Consider the following 21543-nt stretch of genomic DNA (forward strand, 5'->3'; position numbering starts at 1 on the left):
CTTTAGACACTTTCAGGATGGTTAGAATTTTTTGATTTTTAAATATATATCACTTTGGGGGAGTCAACTTTAAGAATTTTCCTACTGAGAATACTGAGAAAATTTACACATCCAGTCACCATCAACTTTTACTTTGATGAATCTCACAAAAATGAGGGGAAAAAAGGAATCAACCAATTTTTATATTACTCAGAAAATTCCCCAATGAAAACAACCTAACAATATCACAGTCTTTTCATAACTTCATTAATATTGTTGGGAAACACTGGTTATGTAACTTATGGTTGACTAACTCAGCAGTTTCATGCCATTTGAGAACAAGAAATATAAACTCACAAATATTTTAAATAAAATATAAACAGAGAAAAGAAATACCTCAAGTTCCACCAGGGCTGCAGTCACTGCATCAGTGGCCAGAGCACCAGCCTGCAGTTTTTCAATGGCCTGAAACCAGGGGGACAAATAATTCATTGTAAAACCACAACTTCTCAAAGATCCCTTTAACTTCATGAAGGCTTAAAAGAAGTATAAGAGATGTTCAGAGTTAATAAAAATTGATCACTAATTAAATTCCATACCTCATAAACTACTACATAAGACATAAACTACTCAGATTTAAAACAAGTAGTGGTTATATTCAGCTTAATTTCTTACATAGCTCATTTATCCATATTAAAACAATGAATAAAATCCAGCCACTAAATATAAGATGCAAGAAATTTAGACAGTGAAATGACTTCACTCATCACAGGACAATTCAAAACAGCCGCAGAAATTATATGAATTTAGTTTGGTTAAAATATCCTGATAATTCGTATTTTATATAAATAACTAAATCTCAGACTAAGCTACTAATTTCTCCTACCACTGTTACTCTTCTTTCCACCCACATCTATTAAAAGTGTCTCATTCACAGGAGCGTGTCAAAATCCTCAGATGGAAGTATACATTTCACAAATATTTTTAATACTGTATTTTGTATCAAAATCTTTTTTTTTCTTTTTTTTCTTTTTTTTTTTTTTTTTTTTGGCAGTACTGGAACACTCAGCGGTGCCTTTTATTTTATTTTTTAGACAGGGAACTTGCCAAATTGCCCAGGCTGACCAGGAACGTACAATTTTCCTGTCTCAGCCTCATAAGTAGCTGAGATTACAGGTATGTGCCACTGAAAGCACCATATAAACTACAAAGAGTAAAAATTTATAAAAATCACCTGCTTTCTTGACCATAAATTAAGAGAAGAAAGAGAAAAAAGGGAAGCTGGTTTCTAAATGAAATATAAACACTCCAATTTAGTTTACAAACAGCTCAAGAAATATATTTCTCATTATTGAATTTTTAAGAAGCTAACTCATTATATAAGTCAAGGATGTTGATTATACAATCCAAATGAATTAGATTAGATCTTTTTAGGACTATAGTTGTATAAAAATAAAACATTCTTTTGAGATAATGACAAGATTTCACACTTTGAAAAATAAGAAAAAATATAAAACCTAGAGACCATTAGCCTTGTTATTGTAAAGAAATAAAATTCTTAAAATAAAATAGTCTTATTTACTTATGGGATTCCATTCATAAGAAAATATCTCTAAATCAGGAATTGTGGCACATGCCTGTAATCCTAGTGAGGCAGGAAGGATCACAAGTTTGAGGCTAGCCTTAGCAACTTAGCAAGACCCTAAGAAGCTTAGCAAGGCCCTATCTCAAATAAAATAAACAAACTGAATTTCCTCTTTAAAAAAAAAGAAAAAAGGAAAAGATGTCTAATAAAGTATAATCTTTCTTTTAAATGATATGTAAATATAAGTGAAAGAGCTGGAGACCTATATTAATTTGACATGCACTATCCAATTAACATTTTATTTGCAAAAAAAAAAGTTAACAGAGGCTTGCCTACAAAAGAGTATGTAGGCAGGATCAATTTAAAAAGAAACAATATTTCTCCTGAGATCATTCCAGACCCCACATTAAGCAAAACAATTCAGCAAAACCTTAAAAACCAAAGGGGAAAACAGCACAACCAAGTACTAAGCTACAGTCAGGAATAACAATGAATTTGCTACCATACAACTACATGATGAAAAGTAGAAGGATTAAGTAACAAGATAATCTAAGAAAAGGACACGTTTTAATTTTTTATGATTTTTTTCTCCCCTTCATGGAAAGACATTGGCTTCATTTAAGCAATAATTTCTACCCCTTCTATAGTGGTATATTGCTTTTACAAAGATTAAAAGAGATATGATTATGTGCTAACAGTAACAAAAGTATAGAATTTAATCTGGAAAAGGTGAAAGAGCTAAGCATCATTGAGAGAATTAAAAACACAAAACAAAGCAAAGGAAGGCCCTACAAATATGAGCAAAATAATTTTATGGTCCAAACCAAAAAAGTCCCATAAATGAAACCTTAAATTTTTGGATTTCAAGGTAAAACGACTTTAATGTTCAAAAATAGACATCTTAAAATTATACACATCCTGTTCATACCTTCTGACATGCTCGTTTGCATACATGTTTATATTCCTTGGCTTTGGATTCAGAATGATAACCTGCACCTATAGTAGAAAAAGAAAAATTGTGTTAGTTTTCATTAAACTATCAGAGACCTTGCCTATCTAAGTAGTCCATACAGACTGATACAATCCCAGTGAAAATAAAACTATTACCCTAACTATATGGAGTTTTAAGAATTTAACAGCTTCTTCCTTCAACATAAGTCTCTTTAATACTATGCTTTTTATTTTTGTTTAAAAACTCTTTTCCTGCCAGAAGCCCTAGAGATAGCTCATGTTTCCAAATAAGCTTCATCAAGGTTACTTCCCCTTCTCCTTTCAAGAACCTCTCGCCAAAGATGGGAGGTTCTTTTGGTCTGGAGTTGGTAACTCAGGAGGCACCAAGAATAGTCTCTTCAAAGTCCTCTCTGTTGACCTTAAACAAGCCCTGCTATTTGTTTAGAATATACAACTCTTAAGAATAACTTCACAAAACTTGGTAGTTTCTGGTGGGGGGAAATGTCTGAGGGGTCTTACTTCCCACCTGTCCACAGCCACCACCAATACCACCTCCCCAACCACTTTCTCTCACAGACTAGAATGTAGTTCAAAGTATCTCTAAAACTTCACTGACTGCACATTCATGAATATCTATGAGAAATCCTAGTGAACTGTGAACTTACTCAAGAGAATGGCTCTGAATAAGTTTGTTTTCCTAAGAGTATTCATACTAGCTTTGTGACTTGCGAATAATTCAAACAAGAAAGAAAGAGTCCTTAAACTCTCCTGAAAACTAGAATTCTAATCAAAGTTCTTAACAGAGCACAGAACTATCTGACCCTCCCTCACAATACCCCATAGAATTCCACCCTAAGGAAGGTTAAGATCTACATCCCTAAGCCTCAAGACTCCTCCTGTAGGTCTGCCACAAATCTAACCCACCTGCTCTCAAAGCAAAGAACTGGCCCACAAAACAATGCCCAAGCAACCAGATTCCATATTGCAATCAAAGAGTAATTCTGTTTCTCAAAAGAAGTCTGAATGTTCACAGAACCTGTGCCAATATTTAATAAACTTCTCTTCATGGTTATCTAAGAACCATGATCCTATAGTAGAAAAATAAAAGTCAAGTGTTAATTATCATTAAACTATCAGAGGCCTTGCCTATAAGTAGTCCAAGTGAACTGATATAGCCTCTAAAATAGGAACAAGTCATCCTAGGTCTGTTCTGAGACCTGAGGGCCCAGTCTTTTAGCAATGTTTTCCAAGCCACAGGATACTACAGTCAGACAAATTTAGTGCATGGATGACAGCATTAAATAGTACTAACATGTAAATTCTTCTGCTTAGAATAGGGAGAGGTCTCAGCATCATCCCAGGATATTTTTAATATCTGGTTAACACTTCCTAACTTCCCTGTTTAATAAAGGAAAGAAAGGATCAAGATCCAAACCACTGCCACATAATAAGATACAATTAAAATTTAACTATACAACTTTGTTTGCACTATATTTGAAGTTATTTTTTCTTCATAGCAAATGATACTAATATTTAATTGAAATAAATATAAGCTTCATCTTTCAATTTTTACAATACAAAGTATTTCTTTTTTTTCAATATTAGATAAGCCATTATTGATAGTGTACACATCTGGGAAAAATCAAGAATCTACTAGTCAAATGACAGAAGTTTGGGCAAGTCTACTCTTTTGTTAAGAAAGAAACAACAGCCCCCCACCAGGTGAAGCTCAGCCCGGGCGGTAGGCCCAGATGGGCGGCTTCTCAGAGCAGGGCAGGGCAGCTAGTCTTCCCCAGGCAGCCGTGCTCCCTCCAGCGGCAGGCTCCTTCCACAGCCAGCTTCTCGGAGCAGGCCGCCCAGTGAGAGCCTTTCTGCACAGAGCCAGTTCCAAGTCCCGGAGCCAGAGGCAAGCTCCAGCCTGCAGGCAGCCTCTGGGACCAGGGCAGGGCAGCCAGAGACTTCTCCAAGCAGTCTTGCTCCCTCCGGCAGCAGGTTCCTTTCACAGGGCAATCTAAGATGGCGGACTAGAGGGTGACTGCATCTCCTGTCGCTCCAGAACCCAGGATTCAAGAAGGGGAGGCACTGAGAGGATCTGACTAACATAGAGCCACAGGGTGAGTCTCCCACACCGGGTGAAGCTCGGCCTGGGCGGCAGGCCCCGACAGGGGCAGCTTCTCAGAGCAGGGCAGGGCAGCTAGAGTCTTCCCCAGGCAGCCCTGCTCCCTCCAGCGGTGGGCTCCTTCCACAGCCGGCTTCTCGGAGCAGGCCGCCCAGTGAGAGACTTTCTGCACAGAGCCAGCTCCAAGTCCCGGAGCCAGCTCCAAGTCCCAGAGCCAGCGGGGAGCTCCGGCCCACAGGCAGCCTCCGGGACCAGGGCAGGGCAGCCAGAGACTTCTCCAAACAGCCCTGCTCCCTCGGGCGGCAGGCTCCTTCCACAGCCAGCTTCTCTGAGCAGACAGCCCAGTGCGGAAGACAGTGCAGAAGACAGCCTTTCCGCACAGAGCCAGCTCCAAGCCCTGGAACCAGTAGGGGGCTAGAGGCAGCTTTCTTCGGAAGCACTGCATTATCAAGTTCCTCCAAGACTTCAGGCTACTCAAGGCTGGGAGGTGATATCCTGGAAATCTACAGGGACACTATAAGCCAATAGAGGAAATCTGCAATATCTCAGAGTTCCACTGATATCTGACCAATATGAGAAAAGAAGGGAAGAAAATGTCCCAAACAAACCTAGATACTTTATCAATAAAACCCAACGACAGCACAGCAGAAGAAATGTCAGAAAGGGAGTTCAGAATGTACATAATTAAAAGAGTCAGGGAAGCAAACGAGGAGATGAAAGAGCAAATGCAGGCATTGAATGATGAGATGAAAGAGCAAATGAAGGTATTAAATGATTGCACCAATCAACAGTTAAAACAGCAAATACGGGAAGCAAGAGATCATTTCAATAAAGAGTTAGAGATACTAAAAAAAAAAAAAAAAAAACAGAAATCCTAAATGAAGGAAACAATAAACCAAGTTAAAAACTCCATAGAAAGCATAACCAATAGGATAGAACACCTGGAAGACAGAACCTCAGACATTGAAGACAAAATATTTAACCTTGAAAACAAAGTTGAACAAACAGAGAAGATGGTAAGAAATCATGAACAGAATCTACAAGAATTATGCGATATCATGAAAAGGCCAAATTTAAGAATTATTGGGTTGAGGAAGGCTTAGAGAAACAAACCAAAGGAATAAACAATCTATTCAATGAAATAATATCAGAAAATTTCCCAAATCTGAAGAATGAAATGGAAAACCAAGTACAAGAGGCTTATAGGACTCCAAATATACAAAATTACAACACACCCACACCAAGGCACATTATTATGAAAGTACCTAACATACAAAATAAAGACAGAATTTTAAAGGCCGTGAGAGAAAAGAATCAAATTACATTCAGGGGGAAACCAATAAGAATATCAGCAGATTTTTCAATCCAGACCCTAAAAGCTAGAAGGGCCTGGAACAACATTTACCAAGCCCTGAAAGAAAACGGATGCCAACCAAGAATCTTATACCCAGCAAAACTTACTTTCAGATTTGATGACAAAATAAGATCCTTCCATGATAAACAAAAGCTAAAGGAATTTACAAAAAGAAAGCCAGCATTACAGAACATTCTCAGCAAAATATTCCATGAGGAAGAGATGAAAAACAATGATGCAAATCAGCAACGGGAGGAACTAGCCTAAAGGAATAGCCAAATAAAGGAGAAACCAAATCATGTCAAAAAACGAAAATGAGTCAAATGACTGGGAATACAAATCATATCACAATAATAACCCTGAATGTTAATGGCCTGAACTCATCAATCAAAAGACATAGACTGGCAGATTGGATTAAAAAGAAAAATCCAACAATATGCTGCCTGCAAGAGACTCATCTCATAGAAAGAGATACCCATAGACTAAAGGTGAAAGGATAGGAAAAAACATACCATGCACATGGACACAGCAAAAAAGCTGGAGTATCCATCCTCATTTCAGATAATGTGGACTTTAAGCCAAAACTAGTCAGAAGATATAAAGAAGGACATTACATACTGCTTAAGGGAAGCATAAATCAGCAAGACATAACAATCATAAATATTTATGCCCCGAACATTGGCTCATACATGTACGTCAAACAAATCCTTCTCAATTCCAGAAATCAAATAGACCACAACATAATACTAGGCGATTTTAACACATCTCTCTCACCACTGGATAGATCTTCCAAACAAAAATTGAATAAAGAAACCATAGATCTCAATAACACAATCAACAATTTAGACTTAACCGACATATATAGAATATACCATCCAACAAAGAACGAATACACTTTCTTCTCAGCAGCACATGGATCCTTCTCTAAAATAGACCATATATTATGCCACAAAGGTACTGTTAGCAAATACAAGAAGACAGAGATACTACCTTGTATTCTATCAGATCATAATGGATTGAAATTAGAAATAAATGACAGAATAAAAAACAGAAACTTCTCCAATACCTGGAGATTAAATAATACACTATTATATGATGAATGGATCACAGAAGACATCAGGAGGGAAATAAAAAAATTCTTAGAAGTAAACGAGAACAAAGAAACATCATATCAAAATCTCTGGGACACTATCAAAGCAGTACTTAGAGGAAGATTTATTTCATGGGGCGCATTCAAAAAAAGAAGTAGAAATCAACAAATAAACGACTTAACACTATACCTCAAAGTCCTAGAAAAAGAAGAGCAGACCGACATCAAAAGTAGTAAAAAACAGGAAACAGTTAAAATCAGAGTCGAAATCAACGAAATTGAAACAAAAGAAACAATCGGAAAAATTAACAAAATAAATAGTTGGTTCTTTGAAAAAATAAACAAAATTGATAAACCCTTAGCCACACTAACAAAGAGAAAGAGGGAGAAAACTCAAATTACTAAAATTCAGAATGAACAAGGAAATATCACAACAGACACGAGTGAAATACAAAACATAATTAGAAGCTATTTTGAAAATCTATATTCCAACAAAACAGAAAACCTCAAAGACATCAACAAGTTTCTAGAGACATATGAATTACCTAAACTGAACAAGGAGGATATACACAACTTAAATAAATCAATTTCAAGCAATAAAATAGAAGAGGTCATCGAAAGCCTACCAACAAAGAAAAGTCCGGGACCAGATGGGTTCTCAGCCGAGTTCTACAAAACCTTTAAAGAAAAGCTCATTCCAATACTCCTCAAAGTATTCCATGAAATAGAAGAGGAGGGAACCCTCCCAAACTCATTCTATGAAGCCAATATCACCCTGATACCTAAACCAGACAGAGGCACATCAAGGAAAGAAAATTTCAGACCAATATCCTTAATGAACATCAACGCAAAAATTCTCAACAAAATTTTAGCAAATTACATACAAAAATATATTAAAAAGATAATGCACCACGATCAAGTGGGTTTTATCCCAGGGATGCAAGGTTGGTTCAACATCCAGAAATCAATAAATGTCATTCACCATATCAACAGACTTAAAGAATCACATGATTATTTCGATAGATGCAGAAAAAGCATTCAATAAAATACAGCATCCCTTCATGCTCAAAACACTAGAAAAAATTGGGATTGTGGGAACATTCCTTAACATTGTAAAGGCCATCTACGCTAAGCCCATGGCCGATATCATTCTAAATGGTGAAAAACTGAAAACATTCCCCCTAAAAACTGGAACAAGGCAGGGATGCCCTCTTTCACCACTTCTATTCAACATCGCCCTTGAAACTCTAGCCAGAACAATTAGACAGACCAAAGAAATGAAAGGGATATAAATAGGAAAAGAAGAACTCAAGCTGTTACAATTTGCTGATGACATGATTCTATACTTAGAGGAACCTGGAAATTCCACCAGAAAACTTTTAGAACTCATAAGTAAATTCAGTAAAGTAGCAGGTTACAAGATCAATGCTCATAAATCCTATGCATTTTTATACATAAGTGATGAATCTTCAGAAAGAGAAGTTAGGAAAACTACCCCATTCACAATAGCATCGAAAAAAATAAAATACTTGGGAATCAATCTCACAAGAGGTGAAAGACCTCTACAATGAGAACTACAGAACACTAAAAAAAGAAATTAAAGAAAACCTTAGAAGATGGAAAGATCTCCCATATTCTTGGATATGGGAGAATTAATATTGTCAAAATGGCCATACTACCTAAAGTGCTATACAGATTCAATGCAATTCCAATTAAAATCCCAATGATGTACCTTGCAGAAATAGAGCAAGCAATTATGAAATTCATCTGGAAGAATAAGAAACCCAGAATAGTTAAAGCAATCCTCAGTAGAAAGAGCGAAGCAGGGGGTATCACAATACCAGATCTTCAACTCTACTACAAAGCAATAGTAACAAAAACGGCATGGTATTGGCACCAAAATAGACAGGTAGATCAATGGTACAGAATAGAGGGCATGGACACAAATCCAAATAAATACAATTTTCTCATACTAGACAAAGGGGCCAAAAATATGCAATGGAGAAAAGATAGCCTCTTCAACAAATGGTGCTGGGAAAACTGGAAAACCATATGCAACAGAATAAAATTAAACCCCTATCTCTCACCCTGCACAAAACTCAACTCAAAATGGATCAAGGACCTCGGAATCCGACCAGAGACCCTTCATCTTATAGAAGAAAAAGTAGGTCCAAACCTTCAACTTGTTGGCTTAGGATCAGACTTCCTTAACAGGACTCCCATAGCACAAGAAATAAAAGCAAGAATCAACAACTGGGAAAGATTCAAACTAAAAAGCTTTCTCTCAGCAAAGGAAACTGTCAGTAATGTGAAGAGAGAGCCTACAAAGTGGGAGAATATCTTTGCCACTCATACTTCAGATAGAGCACTCATTTCCAGAATATATAAAGAACTCAAAAAACTCTACACCAAGAATACAAATAATCCAATCAACAAATGGGCGAAGGAAATGAACAGACACTTCACAGGAGAAGATGTACAAGCAATCAACAGATATATGAAAAAATGTTCAACATCTCTAGTAAAAAGAGAAATGCAAATGAAAACTACGCTAAGAGTTCATCTCACCCCAATTAGAATGGCGATTATCAAGAACACAAGCAACAATAGGTGTTGGCGAGGATGTGGGGAAAAAGGTACACTCATACATTGCTGGTAGGACTGCAAATTAGTGCAGCCACTCTGGAAAGCAGTATGAAGATTCCTCACAAAGCTTGGAATGGAACCACCATTTGACCCAGCTATCCCACTCCTTGGCCTATACCCAAAGGACTTAAAACCAGCATACTACAGAGATACAGCCACATCAATGTTCATTGCTGCTCAATTCACCATAGCCAGATTGTGGAACCAACCTAGATGTCCTTCAATTGATGAATGGATAAAGAAACTGTGGCATATATATATAATGGAATATTACTCAGCCATAAAGAATGATAAAATTATGGCATTTGCAGGTAAATGGATGAAACTGGAGAATATCATGCTAAGTGAGATAAGCCAATCTCAAAAAACCAAAGGACGAATGATCTTGCTGATAAGCAGATAATGACATATAATGGGGGGTGGGAGGGGTTAGCGTTAGGGTTAGGGTTAGGTTTAGGGTTAGATTTAAGGAGGGGGGCAAGAATGGAGGAAGGAAGGACTGTATAGAGGGAAAAGAGGGGTCGTAGGGGTGGGCGAAGGAAAAAAAATAACAATGAATCAAACAACATTACCCTATGTAAATTTATGATTACACAAATGGTATGCCTTGATTCCATGTACAAATAGAGAAACAACATGTATCCCATTTGTTTGCAATAAAAAAAAAAAAGAAAGAAAGAAAGAAAGAAAGAAACAACAGCTCTGCCCTGGATGAAAATTTTAATTTTCACTCCTTAAATGTACAAGATACATACTTCTGCATAATCAGTCAGTTGATCTGAACTTGTAATAATTTAGAAGTGGGGTCACTCTTAAACAATACAATTTCCTGCCATAATCCAGATTTCCTCCTATTACTGCTGGCCTTCAGCACCAACTTTACCTGATTGCCAAAACCATCAAGTATGCACCTGAGAGAGGAGGAACAGACTCATGATTGTCACAGAAAGCAATGTTTTATAAATAATCAAAAGTTCTATGCTACTCTTGTTATGAGTCTCAGACCTTACTCATGCATTTCCAAATGCGCATTCTGAACACAATAACTCACTCGGTACTACAGAAAGTGCACTAGTACACAGTGCAGTAGAAATAACACTGGACTAGGAATCTGAAGGCAGAAGTTCTGGTCCCAAGTCTACTTTTAACTGGGCAATTCCTATAAACTTACCTCACCTCTTTGTAAAAGCACCCATCGGAAAAGGGAATTGAACCTGTTGTAGTTTTTTTAGACCCTCTACATTAGATTCTATAGAACTTACCAAGTTGTTCAGTCTAGATATAGCCAAAGATTAATGAGTAGACAAGATACCAGTATCATAAAAAGAAAGGTCCGATCCAAGGAAAGTTAAAAAGATCCTGATCCTGCCCATCCTTCTCTCCTCGCAGATGTTATAGAGCTTATACTCTGAATGCAGAAAAACAAATATAACCCAAGAATAAAGAGCCTGTTGAGTAAACTTGGACAGAGTTGCACCTTTAAAGATGGAGGACCTAGTGCTGCTTGGTGGTGCATGCTTGTAATCCCAACAGCTCTGGAGGCTGAGGCAGGAGGATTTTAAGTTCAAAGCCAGCCTCAGCAAAAGTGAGGCACTAGGCAACTAAGTGAGACCCAATCTCTAAATAAATACAAAACGGGGCTGGGCATGTGACTTAGTAGTTGAGTGCCCCTGAGTTCAATCCCCAGTACAGAAGAAAAAAAAAAAGGATGGAGGACCCAGGAGTTAAACTTCACTGTGTCAGTCCTCAAGGTAAAGAGAGACAGGCTGATGAGGTGCCAAGAGCACTATACTGGACTTAAAGAGTCATTTAAGGGTTTCTCTGGAAACCCTTAAAACCCTATGGTTCTGTTATCAAGCAGCAGAATGACTAAAGCCACTAAAGTCACTTAATCTCTCTAGTCTTAAGGTTCCTCATTTATAACACTAAGAAAGTAAAATATGCCACCCTAAAATATAATTGTTTATCATATTTTAAGATGGCTATTTAGAGGGGCTATAGACACTGAAAAGCTGTTCTATAAGGGAGATTTATATCTGTAGAGGACTTCCATATTACTGAAGTGAGCAGGCTTTCTCTCAAGTCCCCTTATTTGCCTCATTTAGACCTGTGCAGAGAATACCACAGAATATCACATATACTTCAGATGACTGTTACACAGGAAAATTTATCTGCAGAATAAGACATCGGTCCATAGTACATTTCATAACCTATCATGATGTCTGTCCCCTCAGAAGCCTCAAGTCCCTATTTCTTTCCATAGTTCAAAGAGCTACTGAAGCTTCAATCATCTGTCCCTATCTTTGCATTCCATAGTTTGTCTATAATGTATATATGCAGGTTAATAAATGTTATGGTTTTTTCTCCAGTTGATCTGTCTATTGTCAGTTCATTCCACAGATGAGAATTATTGGACTTTCAGAAGAAAGAGAAAATTAAAAACTTTCCTACAAAGCTGAACTAATTCTAAGATGGTGTATTATACTCTATGATGACCAATGTACAACATAGGTCAATAAAACTTTTTCTGCAGCATTATTTTTAAAAAATCAAAACCAGAGTTTAAAAATAACTTTGGTTTTAAAACTACCTAATCTAAATATATCTATTATATGGGGTAAAGATAAATAATAGAGAAAGGGAGTGAAAAAGACATAGGAAAAATTGTCATTACAAGATCTTGCAACTGGGCAATAGAGGGGGGTACTCACTATATTGAAGACAATCTCTTTAGTTTGAACTCCTCTTTGTCAGATGTGAAATGCAATTCTCAGTATACTTCAAGGCAAGAAAAGAAAAATCAGCATTATTTTCATCTTCCCACTTACCCATTAAGGTCTTACCTGCATGTACAAGCACAAAGCCTCCACGTTTCTCCTTATGGGACTGCTTTGTTTCCAATTCTTTGGCTGTTATTTTAACAGCTGAAGCCTGAGATGATCTGGAAGGCAGCCCTTCTCCAGAACTCATCCCCTTCTCCATGGTCATTCTCCAAGATTATCATCTTCTATTATGAAAAGAGCATAATTCTATCCAAAAGCAATTGTAGGAGATGAATTACCCTAGAGAAAACAGGCAAAGAAGATATAATTTCTTTCCACTAACATGTACATTACTTACAAAAATCCACAAAATTTTTTTGAAATTATTTTTAAAGTTATTTAATTGGATAACAAAAAGACTGTGAAAAGGTTAGAATTTAAGTATCTGCCCACTGACAGTATTTGCTTGAAGACATATAAACAAAAGAACTATGTAAAAAGACTTCATACTGAATCCAAAGATATTTTATCTTTCTTTTAGTCACACTGAAGTAATCTTCAATAAAACTTAAATGTCATTTTCTCCTTTCTCCAAATCCAATATTAATAATTGCTGAGACATTTTGGAATCACAAGTGGTACTGGCAACATCACTGAATCTTGCTATAAAGCCTATATTTCTGCTTACTTAAAAAAATAAAGCAACATACAGATTCACACCTACATGTAAGAAATTCTTAAGTTAATCAATTTAATGCTCCACAGCTTAATTCTAAAACATAAATGCTAACAAAATTATATGAGTAAACCAAGAAATAAAAATAACACTGCTGCAAGTAATTTTCCATCTTCATGTAAAACAATTTGAGGCTCTCCATAGATGAATGAGACATAAAATTTAATAAAACAATTTTCAAGCAACTTATGCCACAAAGCTTCTAATTTCTCTCACTATGCATCAAAAACTCAAGAACTTTCAACAATCCTGTCTTAATAACAACAAGGAAAGAACATATTTCAATTTAAGGAAATAAACTTAAAAATCAACATTTTTTTTAAATCTGAGTATAAGGTAGTTAAAACTATTTAAATGTCCAAATTCACACTGTTAGGTAAAAATCTGCACCTTAGGTTAAATTGAAAAAGGGAGGCAAAGGAGAGCAAGTCTTTCTTTATCAGTACAAAACTAAAATAGAAGCACAAAGAAGTGACTTAGTTGCCCAGTCCAAAAAAGCAGCTACTCCTCAAAGCACATTCTGTGTCTCACTGTTAGTTATCAGTGCACAAGAAATTACTTTATTAATATATTCATTGCTATAAATACATATTTTAAATAATGTGTACAATTTTCACAATGCTTTTCTATTTCCTCATATTAAAATTATATTTTTGACCAATTTCATTTGCTAAATCTAACAAAAATTTGAGCTTTTAATCTTTTACATACATTTTCATATTTGTTTGGTTTTTGAAATTTCCAGCAGTATTAGTACACAACAGACTGAAAACTTTTTAAAAGTAGGTCCTTTATACTACAAATAATCTAAGAAGCACTGCAATATGGAATTTTTTAATTCTTTTAATTCCAGGTTAAAGAGTTCATTTAGTTTTTATTCTATAACATTTCACTTATAAGAGAAATATACATATATATGTACATGTACTTACAAGACATATACATATATATATATATGTATACACACACAATAGTGTTAAAATGGTTTACATGTACTCAAAGAGCAGGAAAGAATTTTATTTCAAGTGCTGATTTTAATTAAAATGCCTGTTTTTATTTTTGTGGTGGTAGCTGTCTTCATAACAAAGTTTTTCTTTGAATGAATCCACAAAAATATGCCCAATTACTTTTTTTTATTTTTTTTTTTAGTTGTCGATGGACCTTTATTTTATTTATTTATTTATATGCGGTGCTGTGAATTGGACCCAGTGACTCACACACGCAGGCAAGAACTCTACCACTGAGCCACAACCCCAGCCCTTCAATTACCTTTTTATTATTATTTTATTTTACTTCTTACAATATTTCACTGAAATAGGATACCATTTGACATGTAGCAGTTGACAAACTGGAGTTTAGTGGTTCATCTGTCAACATATAAATGCCATCATGTCTGGTCTGGCTATGAAATGAGCTTCAGCTCACTAGAATAAAAACATAAACACAGAATGAGTGAAACTAAGGCCTTGGAAAACTAAGAGCTTCAGATTAAATAAAAACACATTCAGGAAGTATGAATTATTAACCCTCAAGCTACTCTCATTGTTATCTAAAGTATTCTTTCAAAAGTAACAAATTATAACATTCACAATTTATAATGAATATGGAAATAAAATAATGAATCATAACATCTACATTTTTATAACAAGGTTGAAAGTAATAGGCATTTAAATGAATGAGAGATTTAAAAACATTGCTTCTCAGGGTTGCCTAAAAAGAAAAGGTGGAGGATGAACTAATTTATGCTCCCTCAGAGACTATCTGAAATATATTTATTCAGCAAATGATATGATCTCAACAAACCCCTTCAAAAATGCTATCCCCCAAACTTCTGCTGGACTGAAAAATAAGGAACTCAAGTGAATGAACTAGCCAATGTGCATTCTGGTCTCCAATTCCCAATGATTACTAAAAATGTATTTTAATTCTATTAAAACTAAAGTAACTTCAACTTCGACATCAGTTTTTGTTTAACTCAGAACTCATTAAAGGTCAGATAAATAAAGAGTTTCTAGAAATGACAAAAAGAAAATTTAAAAAGGCAAATGGACAAATCTTAGTGTACAGAAAAATGATATAATGGTTTAAATCAAAAAAGATACAAAATAAAAAAACTACACTCAAAAACCATTTTTAACTTGGATTGGCAAACCTCAAAATACAAGACGACAGGTTTTGAGAGAATAGAAAGATATGAGCATTCAAAACTTGCTAGGGGTAACAAAAATTGGTACAACTCGATATGGGCAATTTGGAAAAATTAATCAAAATTAAGATATAAACCAACAATATGTCTTGATGAAAGTGGTTAAAAATAAAAACAGCTACTGGAAAGAATGTGGAAGTACTTGTGCATACTTCTTTATTTATGAGTAGTTACCAAAAGGAGATGTGGATGACCAATGAACAAAAGTGGGATGGAAATTATACCTTTTGAATTTGACCCATCTGAATGTGATACTTACAAAAAAATATTTCATGGAAACACTACTTAATGAGCTAAATCCAACACCCAAAATAGGGCAAGCTTGTGAGATCCCACTTAACAACTGCAGTAAGAAGGAAAATGCCACATTCTGAAGACTTATCCCACCTAGGAAAGAAATACTCAAAAACATGTCCAAAGATTCTCAAAGGGTCTTTTTCAAAATTTATTTTCTGGATTGTTAACTTACAGGGACACACAAACTACAGGTAATCCAAACTAGGAAAAAAAATAATCACAGTATTTAATCTCTACGGTTAAGATTAGAGAGTAAATAATAAAATCATGATAGAAGATTAACATTAAAGATCCCTGTGTAGTTTTTATCATATTTGTAATCATTATAACAAATCATTATTTGAAACTGATGCAGCATACTTACACCAATACACTGACCTATAAGAAAAATGTAAAATACTTCAGCTAAGTTTTAAACACTCAAAATAGAAGGGTTCCAACAAAAAGAAATAAAAAATAGTTGATAGCTTTATGAAACAAAAAACAATTCTATAGGAGTTGGGGGTGTAGCTCAGTGATAGAGCCCTTGCCAAGCATGCACAAGGTTGTGGGTTTGATACCCAGAACCATAAAAAAATAAAATAAAATAAAAATTCTACAGACCATTTTTATAATACCTTTATTTCTAAATAATATGTTTGAATATGGACATGTCTCAATTTCCTACCAGAAATGACAGTAAAATCCATTATGATTATTATTATTTCTAAACACTGGCAATTTGTCCCTAATCTGTAATAGTTACTCAAAAAGTTAAATATAAAGGTATCACATGACCCAGAAAATTCCATTCCTAGGTATATACCCAGAACTAAAAACATATATCCACACAAAAACTTGAACCCGGATATTTACAGAATTATTCAAAGTAGCCAAAAAAAAAAGTAGAAACAACTCAAATATCCATCAAAAGACCATGTGTTCAAAGGTGGGGGGGGGGGGTGCTGGGGCGGGAGGCAGTAATATATTCATAGAATGGAACATTTATCACTGGTAAAAAGGAAAGAAATATTGATACATGACCACAGTGTGAATGGACACTGGAAACATTGAAAGAGGTGAGACAAAAGGCCCCCTACTATGTGATCCCATTTATATGAAACATCCAAAAGAAGCAAATCTAAAGAGACAGAAAATAGATCAGTTGCTTAGCGATGGAGGGATCAAGGGGAAATGGGAAGTGAATGCTAATGGGTGCAAAGTTTCTTTTGTAGTAATAAAAAATGTTCAAAAAACTAGGGTGATAATTGCACAGCTTGTGAATATACTAAAGATCACTGAATTGTAAACTTTAAATGAGTAAACTGTCAGATAAATAATACCTTAATAAAGCAATTTATAAAAAAAAAGCAAACTTCTTGCTCCTCATAAATTACATCTTTACCAAATTACTAAACCCAATCACCCTTTTCTTAATCTTCTGCTTGCAAACTTTGATTCTCTAGATTACCAGCTCTCCTTTGGCAAGCATGACAATCTCCTAATCTAGATCTCTATGATCCCTCTGACCTCATTTTCAAATGTCTCCTTCAGAAATTTCATCGACTGGAGAACCTTTCAAAACTATCCTCTCAGCAAGTCAGAAGATTCCTCACTCTTTTGTTTCTGTCTTTAAGTTACAATTTTTCTGGATAGTTCAAACTTGAACTTCCTTGTTCTTAGCCTTCCAAAACAAGTTCATTCTCCTCCCCCAAATGTTTAAATCTTTTTGCCACATTAGTCCTATTTCTGTACTAGTGTTATCCTTTCCTAACTCATCTTAAGAGTCCTCTGAGGTCTGGGGCAGGGAGCTTAGTGATAGAGCACTTGCCTAGTGTAAACAAGTTCCTGGGTGGATTTCCCAGCACTACCAAAAAAAAAATTCCTTAAAAGTCATTTTGGACTACACCCAAGTTTTCAAATCCTATAGACTTCTTCTGCCATTTGACATTTTTTTTCCTTGACCCTTGTCTAGCCTATACATCTTTTAGCATAAATTTTACAATACATTTGCACTTTTCTCCCCAAATACAAGCTATCATAAAGCAACTATCTATAAAAGGATGCCAAAATAAACCTCATAAAGGAAAACTCCAATTAAAACAAACAAATACCATGCCAAAAGACATGAGCAGACAATTTATAAAAGAGGAAATATAAACTGGATATTCTGTATTTAGGAAAGAATATTCAAAGAAATACTAACTCTGTACTGGCACCATGTACTGCTGTAACCATTTTCAAAAGGAATTTGTCAGTAAGTAGCAAGAGCCTTAAAATGTATAATATTGTATATAATATCTTCCCAGAGATACTCTGTATATGAACTAGTCTATACAGACACAGTTAGTACCATGGATACCTCTAAAGAGAACTAGGAGACTGAGGAGCAAGGATGAAGGGAAAAGTTGATTTTCTAACAACCTTTTGATTTTGAATATTTTACTCAGTATTAACTACTGAAGAGAGACTATTTAACTTTGACATCTCTGAGACCAAGATGAATGCTAATTAACTTGAACATCAAGGCCAGGAAATAAACTCAGAATAAAACATTTTTTACTCCAGATACCTTCATGGCACTAATTTAAGGTTTAAATCTTTTTTTTTTTTTTTTTTTTTTTGCGGTGCTGGGGATCGAACCCAGGGCCTTGTGCTTACAAGGCAAGCACTCCACCAACTGAGCTATATCCCCAGCCCAAGGTTTAAATCTTGACCTCATGTTTCTCAAAGATTTATTATTTTCCTTCTGCGTGTGATGACATCTTTTCCTTTAAACCATTTAAAAAACTACCATGTCATGTTAGTTTGGAGTTCAGGTTTTTCACTCTAGCTGTGTTTAGTCTCTCAGAAGCAGTCTGAGGAGGAAGGAAGTCATCTCACAGCAGAAATCCAACCCTTAAGCTATTTCAACTGATGAATAAGGAAACTAGTGTTGTTGATTTTAGTCTCCTGTCAATGAAGGTTTAATGCCTCATTAAATGAGCTCCAGAACATACTTAAATTTGTCTTTGACCCATTAATTCCATCTCTAAGAATATTTTCTTCCAAAATTCTAAATACAGAAAGTATTTTAAGTCTTGTATGCTGTGTTTAACATAGAATACAGAATTTTTTTTTAAATCTGGGAGCAACCCAAAAATTCAACACAGTGAAATGGTTAAAACAATAACTCATACATTTATGGCCAATTAATTTTCAACAATGGGACCCATGACATCCAATGGAAAAAGGGCAGTCTTTTCAACAAATGGTATTAGGGAAACTAGATAGTCACAGTAAAAGAATGATCTTTTTTAAAAAATATTTTTAGTTATAGATGGATACAATATCTTTATTATATTTATTTATTTTTATATGGTGCTAAGGATTGAACCCAGTGTGTCATACCTGCTAGGCAAGCACTCAACCACTGAGCTACAATCCCAGGCCCAAAAGAATAATCTTGATAAATTATTTAAAATCAAAAAGAATGAACTTTTTGAATTCCTATTTCATATATATACCAAAATTAATTATAAATAAATCAAAAATATAAATATGAATAAAAACATATAAAACTTAGAAGGAAACACAGGGGTAAATATTTGTGACCCTGGATTTAGCAATTGTTTATTAGATAATGATACCAAAACTACAAACAACCCAAGGGACAAAAATAGGTTAACCAAACTTTACCAAACTTTAAACTTCTGTTTGAAGGATACCATCTGAGAAAGTAAAAAGACAATCCACAAAATGGGGGGAAATATTAATTTTTCAAATCAGGTATCTGGTAAGGCTCTGTTTTACAGAATACAGAAAGAACTCATACAAATTTAAAATAAGACGACAAAATTTTAAAAAGGGATTTCTCCAAAGATATAAAAAGAGCCACAAAGCATGTGAAAAGATGCTTAAGAGTATTAGCCATCAGGGGAATGAAGATCAAAACTACAATGAGATATCATTTCATAAACACTAAAATGGCTATAATCAAAAAGGTAAATGTTAGCAAGAACATGGATAATCAGAACCCTCATAATCTGCACAAAAATTTAAACTGAATTACCATATGATCCACAATTCTATTTCTAGGTATATACCCAAGAGAACTAGGAACACATATCCACACAAAACTTGTACAAAGATGTTTATAGAATTATTCAAAATAGTCAAAAACTGGAAACAACCCAAATATTCAACAACTGAGAAAGCATAAACAAAATGTGGTATGTTCATATAATGGCATATTATTCATCCATAAAAAAAAGAATGGGGCTGGAGATGTAGTTCAGTGATAGAGCACTTTTGCCTGTGTGAGGCCTTGATTTTTATTCTGGGCACAATCACTCCCCAAAAAAGAAAGAATGTACTGCTGATACATAGTTCACGGATGAACCTTGTAAACATCATTTTACCTGGACGAAGCAAGACACAAAAGAACAACTATTATATGACTCTATTTACTTCAAATGACAAGAACAGGAAAATACAAAAATGCAGAAGATAGATTAGTATTTGCAAGGGGGCATATCCTAAAAAGGAGTTACTGTAATGGGTACAGTATTTCTTTTGTAAGTGAAGAAAATGTTCTGGAACTAGATAATAGTGATGTGTACAGCTTTCTAATACACTAAAAATCACTGGAATTTACAATGTAAAAAGGACGAATTTTATGGTATGTAAATTATATCTAAATAAATAAAAAAACTACCCATGCAATGAATGCAACATATATAATTTGCCCTTTTTAGTTATAACCACATTTTACACACAATGATCATAAATAGGTTAATGTCCATTAAAAAAAAAAAAAACTAAAAAGAAAAATGCTGGCTTGGTGTAACTACAGGTGATCTCTTTTTAAATATTTTTGCATTTCCCTGATAGTTTTTAATAACCACTGCTTTCTGTTGGGGGGGGGGGGGGGCTTTATTTGGGACAAACAACAAAGTATTAAACTCCCAAAGCTATAATTAAAAATTCCTTAGCTTACAATTCAACGATCTCCGTCACATGGTCCCCAATATATCTTTCCTTTCCCTACAGAAGTCAATTAAGAACTCCCTCCTTCCGGAAACACGATGCCCTCTATGTTCAGACACCTCCAGCTCTTGCTTTTCACTCTCCTCTCCAGCTACTTCCTCCACTCAATCCCTTCCTTCCCATCTGCCTTCACAGTAAACGCTAATGGCCCGCAGGATTCTAACCAGGCCTATACACAGGGCCGCCAGAACCCCACCCGCCACTCAGGACTAGAGCGCATCTTCTACGGTCTCTGCCACTCTCTTGGGACTCCAAGACACCTCCGGCCTGAGACTGCAAAGTGAGTAAAAGACTGCGAAAAGTCCGCAGTTTTCCCTGGAGAGGTGCCGAGACCGCCAAGCAGGAGACAAGGCTGGAAAGGGGGTGGCAAGGGCCCCACGCGCGACCGAGACTAGGGATGAAGGACATCCTAGGCCCCCTCCGCAAGCCCAGGGCAGGGGGCGTCCTGCGCACCCGCCCCGCCGGCTTCGGGAGAGACGTCCCAGCGAGCCTGCCGGGCCCACACAGACAGCTGCGCGGCGCCGGCAGCGGCGCGGACACTGTGAGAAAGAGGGACACTCACCCGCGTTAGCCCAGATCCCTCACTGCACCGGAAGTAGTCATCCGCCCGTTGCCAGGGTGAGGAAGCGGGAGTGACGTTAAGCCTTCCCATTGGTCGCTAGCGGTACCACGTGGCCCGGAAGCAGATGCTCGCGAGCTGCGCTGCGCTGATTTCGTCTTCTGGTCCGTATCGGCTCACCTGGCCATCGAGGTGCGATCTGGACTCCACTTTGGGCCTCGTTTTTTTTTTTTTTTTTTGAGGTGCGCAGGC

General features: G+C 35.9%; 1 protein-coding gene across 6 annotated transcripts in view; it reads right to left on the bottom strand.

Annotated features, from left to right (window-relative positions):
* Positions 1-21334, bottom strand: part of Tasp1 (taspase 1) — a 319195-nt gene extending 297861 nt beyond the window's left edge. For 3 of the 6 annotated variants that reach the window (XR_007107125.1, XM_047540631.1, XM_047540628.1), the window contains exons 1-4: positions 21295-21334; positions 12568-12786; positions 2493-2560; positions 376-444 (exon numbers count right to left, since the gene is read on the bottom strand). Coding sequence is in view for 4 of the 6 variants with exons in the window: in XM_047540631.1 (XP_047396587.1) it covers positions 376-444; positions 2493-2560; positions 12568-12712 (282 nt within the window). In the remaining 2 variants the exon portion in view is untranslated. The other 3 variants (XM_047540630.1, XM_047540629.1, XM_047540632.1) reach the window with 3 other exon arrangements.
* Positions 21335-21543: the final 209 nt, after the last annotated feature.

Source organism: Sciurus carolinensis, chromosome 2, assembly GCF_902686445.1.
Source record: "Sciurus carolinensis chromosome 2, mSciCar1.2, whole genome shotgun sequence".
Classification (NCBI taxonomy): Eukaryota; Metazoa; Chordata; class Mammalia; order Rodentia; family Sciuridae; genus Sciurus; species Sciurus carolinensis.